Source organism: Tenebrio molitor, chromosome 3 (genome assembly GCF_963966145.1).
Source record: "Tenebrio molitor chromosome 3, icTenMoli1.1, whole genome shotgun sequence".
NCBI classification, from domain to species: Eukaryota; Metazoa; Arthropoda; class Insecta; order Coleoptera; family Tenebrionidae; genus Tenebrio; species Tenebrio molitor.
Genome location: NC_091048.1, coordinates 25,357,199 through 25,369,701, shown reverse-complemented (window position 1 = coordinate 25,369,701; position 12,503 = coordinate 25,357,199). Strand labels below are relative to the sequence as shown.

At 38.6% G+C, this 12,503-nt stretch overlaps 1 protein-coding gene and 1 long non-coding RNA gene across 7 annotated transcripts in view; one reads left to right on the top strand and one right to left on the bottom strand.

Annotated features, from left to right (window-relative positions):
• tws (protein phosphatase 2 regulatory subunit tws) overlaps positions 1-12,503 on the top strand; it is a 36,550-nt gene that overhangs the window by 10,382 nt on the left and 13,665 nt on the right. The window contains exons 1-2 of one of the 6 annotated variants that reach the window (XM_069043260.1): positions 1,482-1,820; positions 1,871-2,048. The exons of 1 other annotated variant lie outside the window; for it this stretch is intronic. In XM_069043260.1, coding sequence (XP_068899361.1) covers positions 1,794-1,820; positions 1,871-2,048 — 205 coding nt within the window. In that variant the 5' untranslated portion in view covers positions 1,482-1,793. Of the gene's footprint in view, positions 1-1,481; positions 1,821-1,870; positions 2,049-7,503; positions 7,820-9,256; positions 9,376-12,503 lie in introns of those variants that run through there. 4 more of the 6 variants (XM_069043262.1, XM_069043261.1, XM_069043266.1 and 1 more) reach the window with 4 other exon arrangements.
• Positions 6,794-9,116, bottom strand: LOC138127306 (uncharacterized). The gene is made up of 2 exons (XR_011158183.1): positions 8,243-9,116; positions 6,794-8,175 (listed from the first exon to the last, which is right to left on the bottom strand). It is a non-coding gene; the product is annotated as an uncharacterized lncRNA (long non-coding RNA).

Here is a 12,503-nt window from a genome sequence, read left to right as displayed (position 1 = left end):
AATTCAAAAAGGTATATTATTATACTTATGTCATATCGTGAGGAAATTCCTTAACATTGACACAGAACATAAAACACAAAAAAGTCAAAATGTGGAGGCGAGACGCCGGTAATTATGTTGATAAGCACTGCACTATTACTTGATAGTATTATCCGTAATAGTGTATGTACTCCGGCAAAATTGCCGTGCCGCCGGGTGGAGGTGGGATACGAAAAGCATCTATGTACGAGTAGCTAAATTTCTTGCGCTCAATCTATTAACTTGATTTGTCATCTCATCATGAAACTTATAGTGTACCGGGTGTTCATTTAAATCCTCCTCAAAGTAGGCGTTGAAGAGTCGATTGTGGACGCACCACGGGTTACAGATCACGGATCAGCTGTCTAACCTCACTTTTTGCGTTATTTGTGTTTTTACTCTGCAGACTGACGAGTGGTGCGTTCACAATCGACTCTTCAACGCCAACTTTGAGGAGAAATTTAAGTGAACACCCGACATAAGAATTAATACTACAATTAGGTATTTATAACTACCTATAGGTCCAATCTATTCGAATTAAGTAAATTGGGGTTGTTTAATTCTGTCGAATTGAACAGAATCTCAGCGATGAACTGTGGATTAAAAAATAAATAAATCAGAACTGGTTTGGTAAAATTAAAATAAAGATTCTTTAAACTAAGTTACAGCGTTGAGTGATAAATCAAAGGAATTTTCTTGAAAAAATGCGTTGAAAACTTCTTATAAACCATGCACCGAATATCAACAGCATCCAGGTTATTGCTCTCGGCATCTGAGAGATTTATTAAAATTCTCTCCAAAACTGATGCAACAATGAAAATTTAGATTTTGCGACTCACATTAACTTTGGTTTGTGGGACTGGTGGATTTTTCAGCGTAAGACGTGAAAGGAATGAGGACCAATCAAGAATAGTTTTCGTTTTTTTTTACAATAAAGCTTCTCTAAATTCCTCGCTCAACTTTCTTATCACTTCATCCGAATAAATTCCATTGCGTAATAACACTTAAATTGGATAATGGACATGCACTCAGTTTATGGTTTATATCAAGTGAATTCCCGACGAATGAGATGGTTCCATAAAGAGAGGCATCTGTAGAAAGCCCAGGAAGCTTTCTTTGAGACGATTATTTTCGTCGAAAATAAATTAATGAAAGCCTTTCTGCAGAATTTTTGAGGATGTCTAGATCATATCATCTAAAAGAAAACATGTTGTGCCCTCACTATCTCACTATTAGCACTTTTATTTAGAAGCTTCTCACATAAGGGTAATAGCTCGTGAAGGGTAATTTAAGAGCGCAATTAGAAGACACCTCTATAAAACTTGAGTAAATTGGAGAAACAACGTACATTTTCTTTCTGTGTGCGTTCTCCTTCACCTAGTGAAGGTACTTTTTGTAAGACTTCTTTAATCTTTTATTTTGTAAGCTCGGTCGTTGTAATTTGCTATTGTTACGTTCGATGTAGACTGCACATCTCCCAACTTAGCGGAAACCTGTTTTCGCTTTTTGATGGGGCCCAATAACCCCATTAAGCCCGTGGCCCTTTCAAAGCTCCATCCGACACCGGGAATCAATTTGAACGTTCCCCCAAGTCACACGTTATCGATTTCGGCGAACCGGAGTCGGAAAAATTTGCCGGTGAAGCCAATCGAGTTTCTCCAGGTGTTATCGATACCTGCGGAATTCGAAACCTCCCAGATACGCGCCATCGGAAACAATTGCGCACTTGTTATTGAGACGTCAGCGAAGTACACGTCAAAAAATCGAAAATTTTGATGTTGATCAAACGTCATGTCCACAAGGTATTGGTCGAAATTCAAGTGATGTCGTAACGCATCTTTCTCTTTTGCAGAATTCGTTTAATTTGGGGACCACGATACGTCACGCGGGTGTCATCGGCCTATGGGCCTCTCCAGTGAACGGCAAGAAGGCGGGGGGCAAGCCCGGACCCCCAGCTATGCGCCACACGGGTCTGGGGAAGCTGGGGGGGCTCATCAACACCGCTGTCCACGCCACCAAACGAACTCCAGGTGAGTCATCTGACTAGTGCAGCGAATAAAAAAAAAATAACAAAGCAAGGACAAGTATGGAAGTTTTGCGTGGGGGCAAAGATTAAAAAAAAGATCCGTGAAGCTTTCCAACCAGACAAGCTTCCATTCCGCGCTAGTGGAAAGTTTCAGTTTTCATTTTTATCCTTCGACGATGGAATCGGCGGGTTTTGGTTTTGCGTGGGGGGAAAGATTTAAAAAAAAAAAGGTTCGTGAAGCTTTTCAAGCAGACGAGCTTCCATTCCGCGCTAGTGGAAAGTTTCAGTTTTCATTTTTATCCTTCGACGATGTAGTTCGGCGGGTTTTGCAATCAGCCGTGATCCTCGAGGCAAAGCTCCCGCAATTAATTTTTTACGAGCTTTTCAATTGTGTTTTGGGATGATCGAGTAGCGCAAACGTAAATCTTGCAAATTCAAATATTTGCGTCTGCTCGAAATTGAATTATAGTGGTCGTAAAGACGTCGGAAGAGGTGCGGGCCAGATGGTCATGAACGGTCTGAAAAAATCATTTCGTATTTTTGACGTGACCTCGTTACGACCAGGAGAAGACGCACGGGGCGGGCTTATCTGGGATCTAAAATTGATGGCGGTCCATGAAAAGGATGCAGTGTTGGACGTTTACGTCTTATTTAATTTTATAACGAAACGCAAACAGGTGATCGGTGATGCATTCTTTAAAATAGCGTCGCCGAAGCGACCTCCGCGCAAGAACAGTTTCACAACTCCACAAAAGTTAAATAGAAAATACGTATTTTAGGAAACGTTTGATCTGAGTGTCATAGGTTGTTAAGTTTGATGCATTGAAGGTGTTGTGGCAAAATTTTTAGTATCAGATTTGTTTTTTAATCTGGGAGAATTCATAAGAAATGACAAGGTGTCAGGTCAGGGCTATAAGGAGGATGTTGCAATAATTCTACTCCTCGGGCCTCCAGAATTGTATTATTTATGTTTCAGTAAAAGATGAACAGTCATGGTCGCATTTTTAGTAAATTTTCAAATGCTCCTGGGAGACCAAAACCATTTTCCATTAATTGTGGATTAATTCCTCAAAGTAAAGAATCCAGATTCTGAAATGAAGAAGTCATCTTTGTTTTACATTTCTAGATTGCTTTGGAAGTTCCTTTCTTGTATTTTTTTCATGACCATTCGGCACAGTGTTGCTTTTGACATCTGCTAAACCATGAAGTACCCAATCCAAATACATTCTTCTGACGCACAAGTCGTACTGCTAACAGCAGTCATTCCGATGCCAAAGGAACTTATAACTCTCTTGATGACTTGGTTATCATCTATCATTCTTTGAACAGCAACTATCTTTTCTTTGGCAACACCAGCAGTTGGTCTTGGTTCTCATAAATCCTTCCCAAGTAGAATCTTCTTGATTCTATCAGTTGTGAACAGTTCTTTCGCAACATATTCCATCACCAAAACCACAACGAATCCTTTGGGTGCGAGAGAAATTTGCAAATCACCTCAAAAATGTTCTTTGGTTGAATGCTTTTTCCCCACTTCGGAAAATTTGTGTCACTGCACAAAGCAAGCATCGATTTCACAATTTGTTTACTGTTGTGGATGCAACTGAGGTATTTGTGTGCCGCCTACGCACTGTGGACCTTTCTAATAATCGGTAATTATGCAATGAACTGGCGGTGATTTGTAGCGCCGGAACCGACAAAATTCCGATTGGCGGGGGCGGGATCTTAATTTTTTCGCAATCGGCCCACGTGCGGAATTCCAACCACTTCCTGCACCAAAATAGGAGTCGAGGCCCAGAGGTCAGGATTGCTCCGAGACACCGTTCCTGCTAGACTCGCGGGCATTTAACATTTCTCACTGTAATTTAAAAATAAATCGGTGTGAATTTCAGCCGTCCGAATAAATCCTCGGTGGAGGCCGTGGCAAGCACCACTGTGGCACTTCTGACAGATTGTTCGAGTGGTGACAAAATCGAAAGCACGATTTCGCAATAATTTCGTCGCGAAGGTGCATATTTGTTTTGACAAATGGTGGTGTTTAATGCATTTCATATTAGCAACGGACCATTAGAAATTAATGCGACAGAGGGGATATAATATCTGTGTTATTGATGGACGACATTTATTGATCGGCGCCCGAGAGTGGTGCTTGACCCGTTATGATGTATACAGAAATACATAAAAAGATCGCGGTCTCAAATGCGAATTTTATTATTCCGACGTTTCCACACGAATCATTTAAGCTTCTGACGCAGATAAAATTCTGTGGATTTTTCACCGCTCAACAACATTGTTTGTGTAATCACTGGGAATAACTAGAACTAGTGAGATTGTGAAAGGAACGGCTCTTTGTCGGAGTTTCCGTTCATTACGGAGTCGAGCAATGCAAGTTTCATTAAAATTGAACTCGTTCGAACTTTGCTTTAGCTTTAACGACTCAACTAATTAACGGGGATTATTGAAAAATGTGACATTTTAACAGGCGCCACGGTGTTTGGAGTTTTATTTTTAGAGCTGGGAAAAAATATGTATTTACAAATGATTCCCAATGTCACTCTTTACATTGCTAGATGTCTGATAAAATATACACCCCGGAGGACGATAGTCGAAACTCATGTTTCATTGTTTATAAAAAAGAAGAAATGTTGGGTGAAAATTGCTTAAGTACACACATTAAAAATTTAATGATTTACTTACCAAACAAGCAATGCTAACAAAATGCTTTTAGGTATCCGTATCCTTGTTAAAATGCGGGCTTAATGTGATTATTGAACGGAATGGGAATCCAGTTTCTTTTTGTGTTTTTTTTTTTTCAAAAGAATTCGAATTTTGCTTTGATTATTTTTAAAGTGAACGTAAAGATTTTTCAGATAGGGAAAGAAGAAATAGTTCAAGATGGACTGTCTACTAACCATGAAACATATAAAATAGTGGCGCAACTAATTGATCTAATTAAAGAAAGGATTTGTTTCAAAATGTGGATGTAATGACAGGTGACAGTTACGAAGTAACGCCTATCAACTAGTTCCCCGTAGCACCGTTGTCGCACTTGTCACTATGACAGTATATGAGAGGATCAGAACTGACGTGGAAACGAATTTCAGGATAAAATAGATCAGTTTAGAAACCAAAGCCAAAAAATTATGTGGACACGTGTAAGATACACAAACTTGAAAAATGGGATCAATCTAAATCCTAACTTATTTTTACTGCTCTGTTCTGTGACAGCAGAGAAGACACGTCAAATACATGAAACATGCTAATTTGTCAAATCTTTTTTTCGGAAAATAAAATATTTAGCGTTATAATTCACAAACAGCTCCTACTTAATATGGATGACGTGAATTCTCTTTTACTGTGTTCTGACTAAAGGCAGAAATGGCCAGTAAAAACCACTTTAGTGGAAGAGAATATCAGCATCAAATTGGCCAACTCGCTTTGCCATGTCAAACCTTTTAACAAAATTTTATAGCGGGTTTCACGCCGAAGAAATGGATACATGCCGATGAAATAAAGAGGTATTTTTCATTTTTCCCCTCTCCGACTTGCCCGACATGGAAAATTTCTCGTGGAAAGTTAACTCGCGAAGCCAATTAACACCGCAAATATTTATCAAAAACGGAGGGTCCTATAATTTTCCTAAGTTTATTGTTCAAAAACCAATAAAACCCGTATTTTCCGCGTTATGAACAGAGGTGGGATTTTCTTTGTGTGACAACTGGCCTACTTTTCTCTATTTTACGCTGATCCTCACTTTCCCTATTCCCCATCGAACGCTTTTCAAGCTAAAATTGAAACACTTAATTTTATTTTTAATAGAATTTACCGGAGAAACATTGCAAAAGTGCAAAATGAATTGTTTTTAAACTATTCTTTAACAAAAACTGTTTTCTGGTATTATTTCACTATTTATTTTATGATCTACAAAATATACAAAATATTTATCTCCACGTACTCGTGGTTGCGTTTAAAAATGTAATCTTTTGTTCCTGGTTTTGCATGAAATCATGGACCTCATGAAATATGTATAATATTTTTGTAAATATAAGTGCATCCATTTTAACGTCATGACTGCAATCTAAAGTCCATAAAAAAAAAATTATCAATGTCAAAATTACCAGACTGTACCACCCTAAAACCTTTCGTTTCGGAACGCTTGTTATCAGGTTTGAGGTTATGTCAGTAATTTTCAAATGTAAGAAAAGTTTTAAATGTAAGCAAATTTTATACCAAAAGACAAGAAATAAAGACGATAATGACACTGAAAAATGCAACTGAACATATACAGCTAAACTTTTTATTTTAAAATTAAAAGTAATTATTGCGGCTTCAGTAGCGCATGCGCCTTCACATCAAAATGGCTGACATTCAATTGTTTTTAGTAAACTGTTGTGATAAAAAGAAATATTTAAAAATCAACAGACACAACAATTAAAAAATATGTATTGTCTGTTTTTTAATCAAAGAACCACGACCTGTTGATTTAGGTTTGAAAATATAAAATTTTACTAAATTAAGGCCCGGTTTTTGGAAATAATTTCATCGGGCCAGTTAGTTAACCCTCCGATAAATACAAAAATCACGTAATGTGATTGGTTACTTTCTAGCGTTTCTATAGCAACGCTTGCCTTAACCGGCCGTTAAGTTATCGGGCCGTTCCAGAAATCGGACCAGCCAACGCCTGTCATTTTTAATGTCCTTGAAAGTACGAAACTCGCATCTAAAATTTGGACGCGTTATTAAAAATGCCTAGCAAAGTAAGACATTTATTAAACTCTCAAATTAGTTGTTAATAGTTGTTATTAACTTTATTAACATGCTGCGCTACTAATATCTCTAACAACCTCATTTTTTATATAATGAAATTTTTCACCTTAGGTCAAAAGTGTACAATGTTGTCAGCTCTATTTTAGGTGTAAATTGCGGTGTTGTGGTTCTTTGATTAAAAAACTGACTACATATGTTTAAAAAAAATACAAATTCTTGCATAGCAGTCATGTTTTCGTTTTGAACCTGTAGATAACCATAAAATACCTACGCGTAACTGTGTATAATTGGGGGTTTGATAAGAAATGATTGTCACATGTGTTACGTCAAATTTTCCCCTCCACTTTTTCAAATTTTTAAATTTTCGCGCCTCCCTAACGTCAAAACTTGCAACGTCCAACGTTCGATGACGGAGCACTCGATCTTCGTAATATGTGCCATCAGTTGTCACGTCGTCGACGAAATCATCGTTTTGCCAATTTGTCGGACAACGTCGTCCATCATAGCGAGGCAGATGTACCGGTTCGCGGGCTAACGGATCCTGGTGCCTGAAAAAAACGAGAAACGTTTAAAAAAACGAGCACGAAAACTGCGGGATTTTTGGTCGGTGGTTTGGCGCCACCTGTTGGAATCCGCCGTCGTTGTTCGCTTCGGTCGGTACACTTGTCGGCGATCGAACGGCCGTCGCCCATTGGCTGCCCAGTCCGTGACGTCAGCTTGCAGTCCAGTGAGTGCGAAAGTGTTCCTCGTGTGGCGGCCATTTTTCAGTGAAACGCGACAATTTTGCACATGAAGTATCGTCAAGGGACCACCGTCGTCGATAAATTTGGCTACGAATCATCGAAACGTTCGCGCACCTCGCATAGCCCGCCCGCGAATCGTGTTATGGCCGGTAAGTGTAGCAACGCCGCCGTTGTTTGCCGTCGTCAACCGTGACCCCGTTGCGGGGATATTATGTGTGATATTGGCAAGTGCACGCCAACGATACTGTTTTGTTATAAATGATGGAAGGTAATTTGATGGCTTTGTAGTGGTGGGCGCCAGACCGCTGCCGCCTCCGGCGCCGGTTCGATCGCCGCCGCCGCGGCTGCGATGCCATGTTGTTGCCCGAAGACGCACTGCCCTTACCCAATCTGCTGTACTCGAGGGGGCGGCCGGGTCGGGATTGTGGCGGCGTGTGAGACAGTTGTCTCATCGTGATCGCGGTTTTTCAATGTTTACTGACTAATTGCCGTACCAATACATACGCAATCGACGTTTGTTTTTGTGCTGGTGTAGCCAAGGGGGCGCTTCCTCGAAACACCTTTCCAACCAGGAGAGTGCCAAAGACATGTCGGTCCTCGATTCACACACGAAATCGTGCCACACTGCAGACAGTATGATTAGATTCTGAGTGCATGTTTCTTTACCACTGAACTCGTATCATATTCATACAGAGTGTTGTCGAATCCGTCAACTATCCAGACGTTTATGATGTACGAGCGTCGTCAAATAGACCTTTTTGCTCGTGTCTGGCGTTGTTTTCCTTCAGTCTAGAATCGAATGTTTATCGTGACTTAATAAGTGCAGACTACTTTGTTTCAAAGTAGTCTTTCAGTTTTCTTATTGGCGCAAAGTACAAAATGGAGTCTCCGGTCGTTTTGGCAACCGACAAAATGGAACCTTCTGTATTGAGACGTGTAATTCCGACATAATTTCTTCCTCGACAACTAGAAATACAACAAATTTCCGGAGTCGACTGTTACTGCCTTTTCAAACTTCTTCACCCAGGACCAAATTGTAGTTTGATTAATTTTCGTTGTTTTAGGAAGAAATCTAGATACTGAATATCTTGGAAGTCTTCATGATAAGTACATTTTCTAAAAATGAAGTGGAGTAATACCTGAGCCACTCCGCCGTACCGAATACTGAATAATTCAGAGCTTTTCATCACTTTTTCTTTTCGAGTCTTGAGGAGATCTGTGGCGCACACGTAGAAGAGTTTTATCTGTGTGGTGGACAAAAACTCCCACAATCCTCCATTACAATATTCTACTCTTCTATTTCCAAAACAGAAACTAGATCTATAAAACTCCATTTGAAATTCTGTCTGTGAGAAAATTTTGACGTGGGAGTTTCGACCAAAGCAGAGATTACATATTTTCTGTTTACTTATTGTTTCCTTTGTCTCGTCTCTTCGCCACTCCGAAACGACAACGAATAAATGGTGACGAAATTGTTATCGGTCCGATAGTCTCCGCGATAAAACTGTTGTCACTTCAGCACCATTTTCCCGGTTCACGCTGTTCAAGTTCAAAATGCCACCAAATCCCGACGAAAACTATTGTTTCACGTAACCGCAACCCTGTCGTCCTCGTTATCGCATTACTCCATCAAATATTTGCTCTACATTCGTCCGTAAGTAAATGATACGCCGGAGACGACGGCTGAGTTTATCTTTACCGGTATTGTTATCTATCTCTTATCAGATTCTGTAGTTTTTCAACCGGGGCTAGATCGTTTCAGTAGTGTGTGACGCAACGTCATGATTTCAAAGAGTAAATTAGCGTCGACGTTGTTCGGTAAAGGTTTGTGTTTTGCGATGCAAATTTTTTTTCTCTTATTAATGGAGTGCGTAGAGGTGCCCTTTTTCCACCAAACCAGGTCGGTTGGAAAGCGTGACTGATTTGTCCAATGTTTTGTGTTGCAATAGGGCTCGCGACTAGGCGTGAATGTGTGCTAGTGTGAGTGTGTATCGAATTTACAAAAATTGCGTATGTATTGATCAGGAAACGAAATTTGCGCAACTGCCTTTCCAGAATTTGGCGTATCTAGGTCGAGAATCGGAAATTCCGCGATTGGGTGGGCAGTGTTGGGTTGGGGCATCGTCTTGTTGTGCTATTCAGTTCTAGTCTCGTCCACTCTTGGTGTTTAGATGCACTTTTGACCTTTTTAAATATGTAGAATATTTACTTTGACGCTTGCATAATGCACTTCTAATTTTAGAACACATCCTCCATTTGCACTATTATTTCAAATCTTCGAATTCACATTGATCAAGTAGCTGTTGAAGTTTTGGCGGGAAATTCGTCAATTCCAAATTACAGTTGAACACTTAATTCCTATTTAATTACATCATATTTTTTGCGGCACCAGATAAAGCAGCCTTAATTGAGAAATCTCAAACTTTCATAATCAAGTCTTATCTCTTGCTTTAGCGTTTGTTCTATTGATTTTCCTTTGGGTTTAATCTGTATGCAAATAATAATTTTTTTTTTTTGAATCGCAAATATCGCCGAGGAAAATTAAAATTTCCGCTGGGAAACGTGTTCTGCTCGAGTGGCCAGCACTGGAAGTGAATAGCAGAATTCCCATCATGCATCTTAACACACTCACAACAGTAACATTTTTAATCATGCAATATTAATTAACGTTCTTCATTTTTCTGATCGTTGGACTCTTGACCGTGCGAATATCGTCGAGGTGACTGAGTAATAACCTTCAGGTACTTGCGTGCGATCAAGAAATTTTCACAAACAACCAAATCCAGGTTTTAGATGTAAAGCCGCAATTAAACGAGAGTAATCGCGTTGTTTGCGCAACTATCGTTACAATGTGCCGTTGGCATTTTCGACGGTTTAACAAATAACAATCGACGAAGGTGAATGTCCCAACAAGGTAATAGATGAACCGAAAGTGGGACATGAAAGTGAAGACCATTCATGGTTTAGCGGGTCAGCGATGATTCGTCTCGGATGGAATCTGTAACTGAAAGTTTTTTGCGAAATTGCTGTTGAATGGACAACTGATGATAAAAAAATGTATTTGCCACTCGATCTAATTGATATGGCACTTGAAACGTCACCGAGTGTACTGTCAACAAAACCGTGGCCTAAAAATATTGCGGCTTTGATTGATTTTGACATTTGAGGGTCGCCGGTGCTATATTGTCAGTTTGACGTTTTATGAAGTTCACGCTGTCAAGATAAGTGGTGTAATTTGTTATTTTGACAGTCCAAGTCAAAGTAGGCGTTGAAGAGTCAGTTGTGAACGCATTACGGATTACAGATCACGGATCAGCTGTTTATATCTAACCTCATTTTTTGCGTTGTTTGTGGTTTTTGCTCTGCAGGCCGAGGAGTAGCGCGTTCACAATCGACTCTTCACCGTCAACTTTGAGAATAAATTTAAATGAACACCCGATATATTTTGTATTTCATAAACTGTGTCACAATTAGTTTCTTGTGATTGAGAAAATTACTGCAAGTGCGAAATGTTGAGAAGAAAATGTGTAACTATTTTCTGTCATGACAGATTAAAAGCAGACTTTGGGCTTGTAAAACCTCATGTAAGAAAATGTTTATTCAGAAATTATGTAATTCGAAAAACTTATTGTTGTCGAAAAAAATCGTTAACACTATGAGTTAATTATTTGACCAAGCAATCAAATCCACAAATATTTTTTATTAAAAAAAATTGCTCGACAGATTTAGATTAAACTTTATCATTGTTATTTATACTTAGTTTTGTTAATATTGACAGATTGCAAATTTTGAAGATGTGTATTTTCAGAACGTCGAAGCGAAAAACTATTTCAGAAAATACAGGAGTTCATGTTCGTATAATCTGTTTCAAAATCAAAAATCCCCCAACACTGCATTCTACCTCGAAAATACAACCGACAACGTCTCCAACTTTTGTTTTTAGTGTTTGCAAGTATCGGAAAAAGTGAGGTTATGAAAGAAAACTGTTGACAGTCGTTTTGGTCATAGTTTATCGTGTTTTTCTTATTCTCATTTTATTATTTCAATCAAAAGATGTGATATGGGAGATACCACCTTTTTGTACATAATAATTATTTTGTGTTACGTAATAAACTCAACAATTCCATGTCAGATTTTGGCGGGACGTTGGTCCAACCCAAAAAATGAAATTTATTCTAGGGATTTCTTTGTTTCTGCTAACATAATTCAATAGGTAGTGTATTTTTGATTTTGAAACAGGTTATCCGTTTCATTTTTATTTTTTATTTAAGTTTTTCATTGAACAATCAATGACCGTCTGTTAAAAAAAATGTGAATAATTGCTAAACACGTCATGTTTTCACTTTCGTTTGGATTGGTCAAAGTTGGCAGATACAATACAGGGTTATTATAAATGATTGTAGTAGGCGTAAAAACTGAATGTAAAATTTATGGTTGCCGCTCCATATAAAAAACATAAAAATGATGTGAATAAGTGAGTACACGCCGTTCACACACAGGAGTTAAATTGAACAACTCAATAGTTTTGGATTCAATCGTTGATTAAAAAAAAATAAATAAAATTCTCATCACCACATTTTTCATCGAAAAAATGACAGTGGCAGCGATAAAAATTGACAGTTCACATGAAAGCGGCAAAAATTTCATAACATGGGCATGGCCTGCTTCGACTACAATCATTTATATGTAATAACCCTGTATAATCTTGAATAAAGAGACGATACCCGTGTTTCATAGAATAATTCCAAATGAGTAATATTGTCTCGGCCAGAAAATGCTGTTGTTGACAAGGAGTAAAGTAGTTAGCTTGAAGGGGTAGTATCCCAAGGTAGTGTATTAGGTCCCATTCATTTTCCTTGTATTATTTATTTGCAATTGACAACTTTGTCATTATGGTAGATAAAGCGAACAAAGATCTAACCTGAATTTATAAAATGTTGATTTAAAAGCAG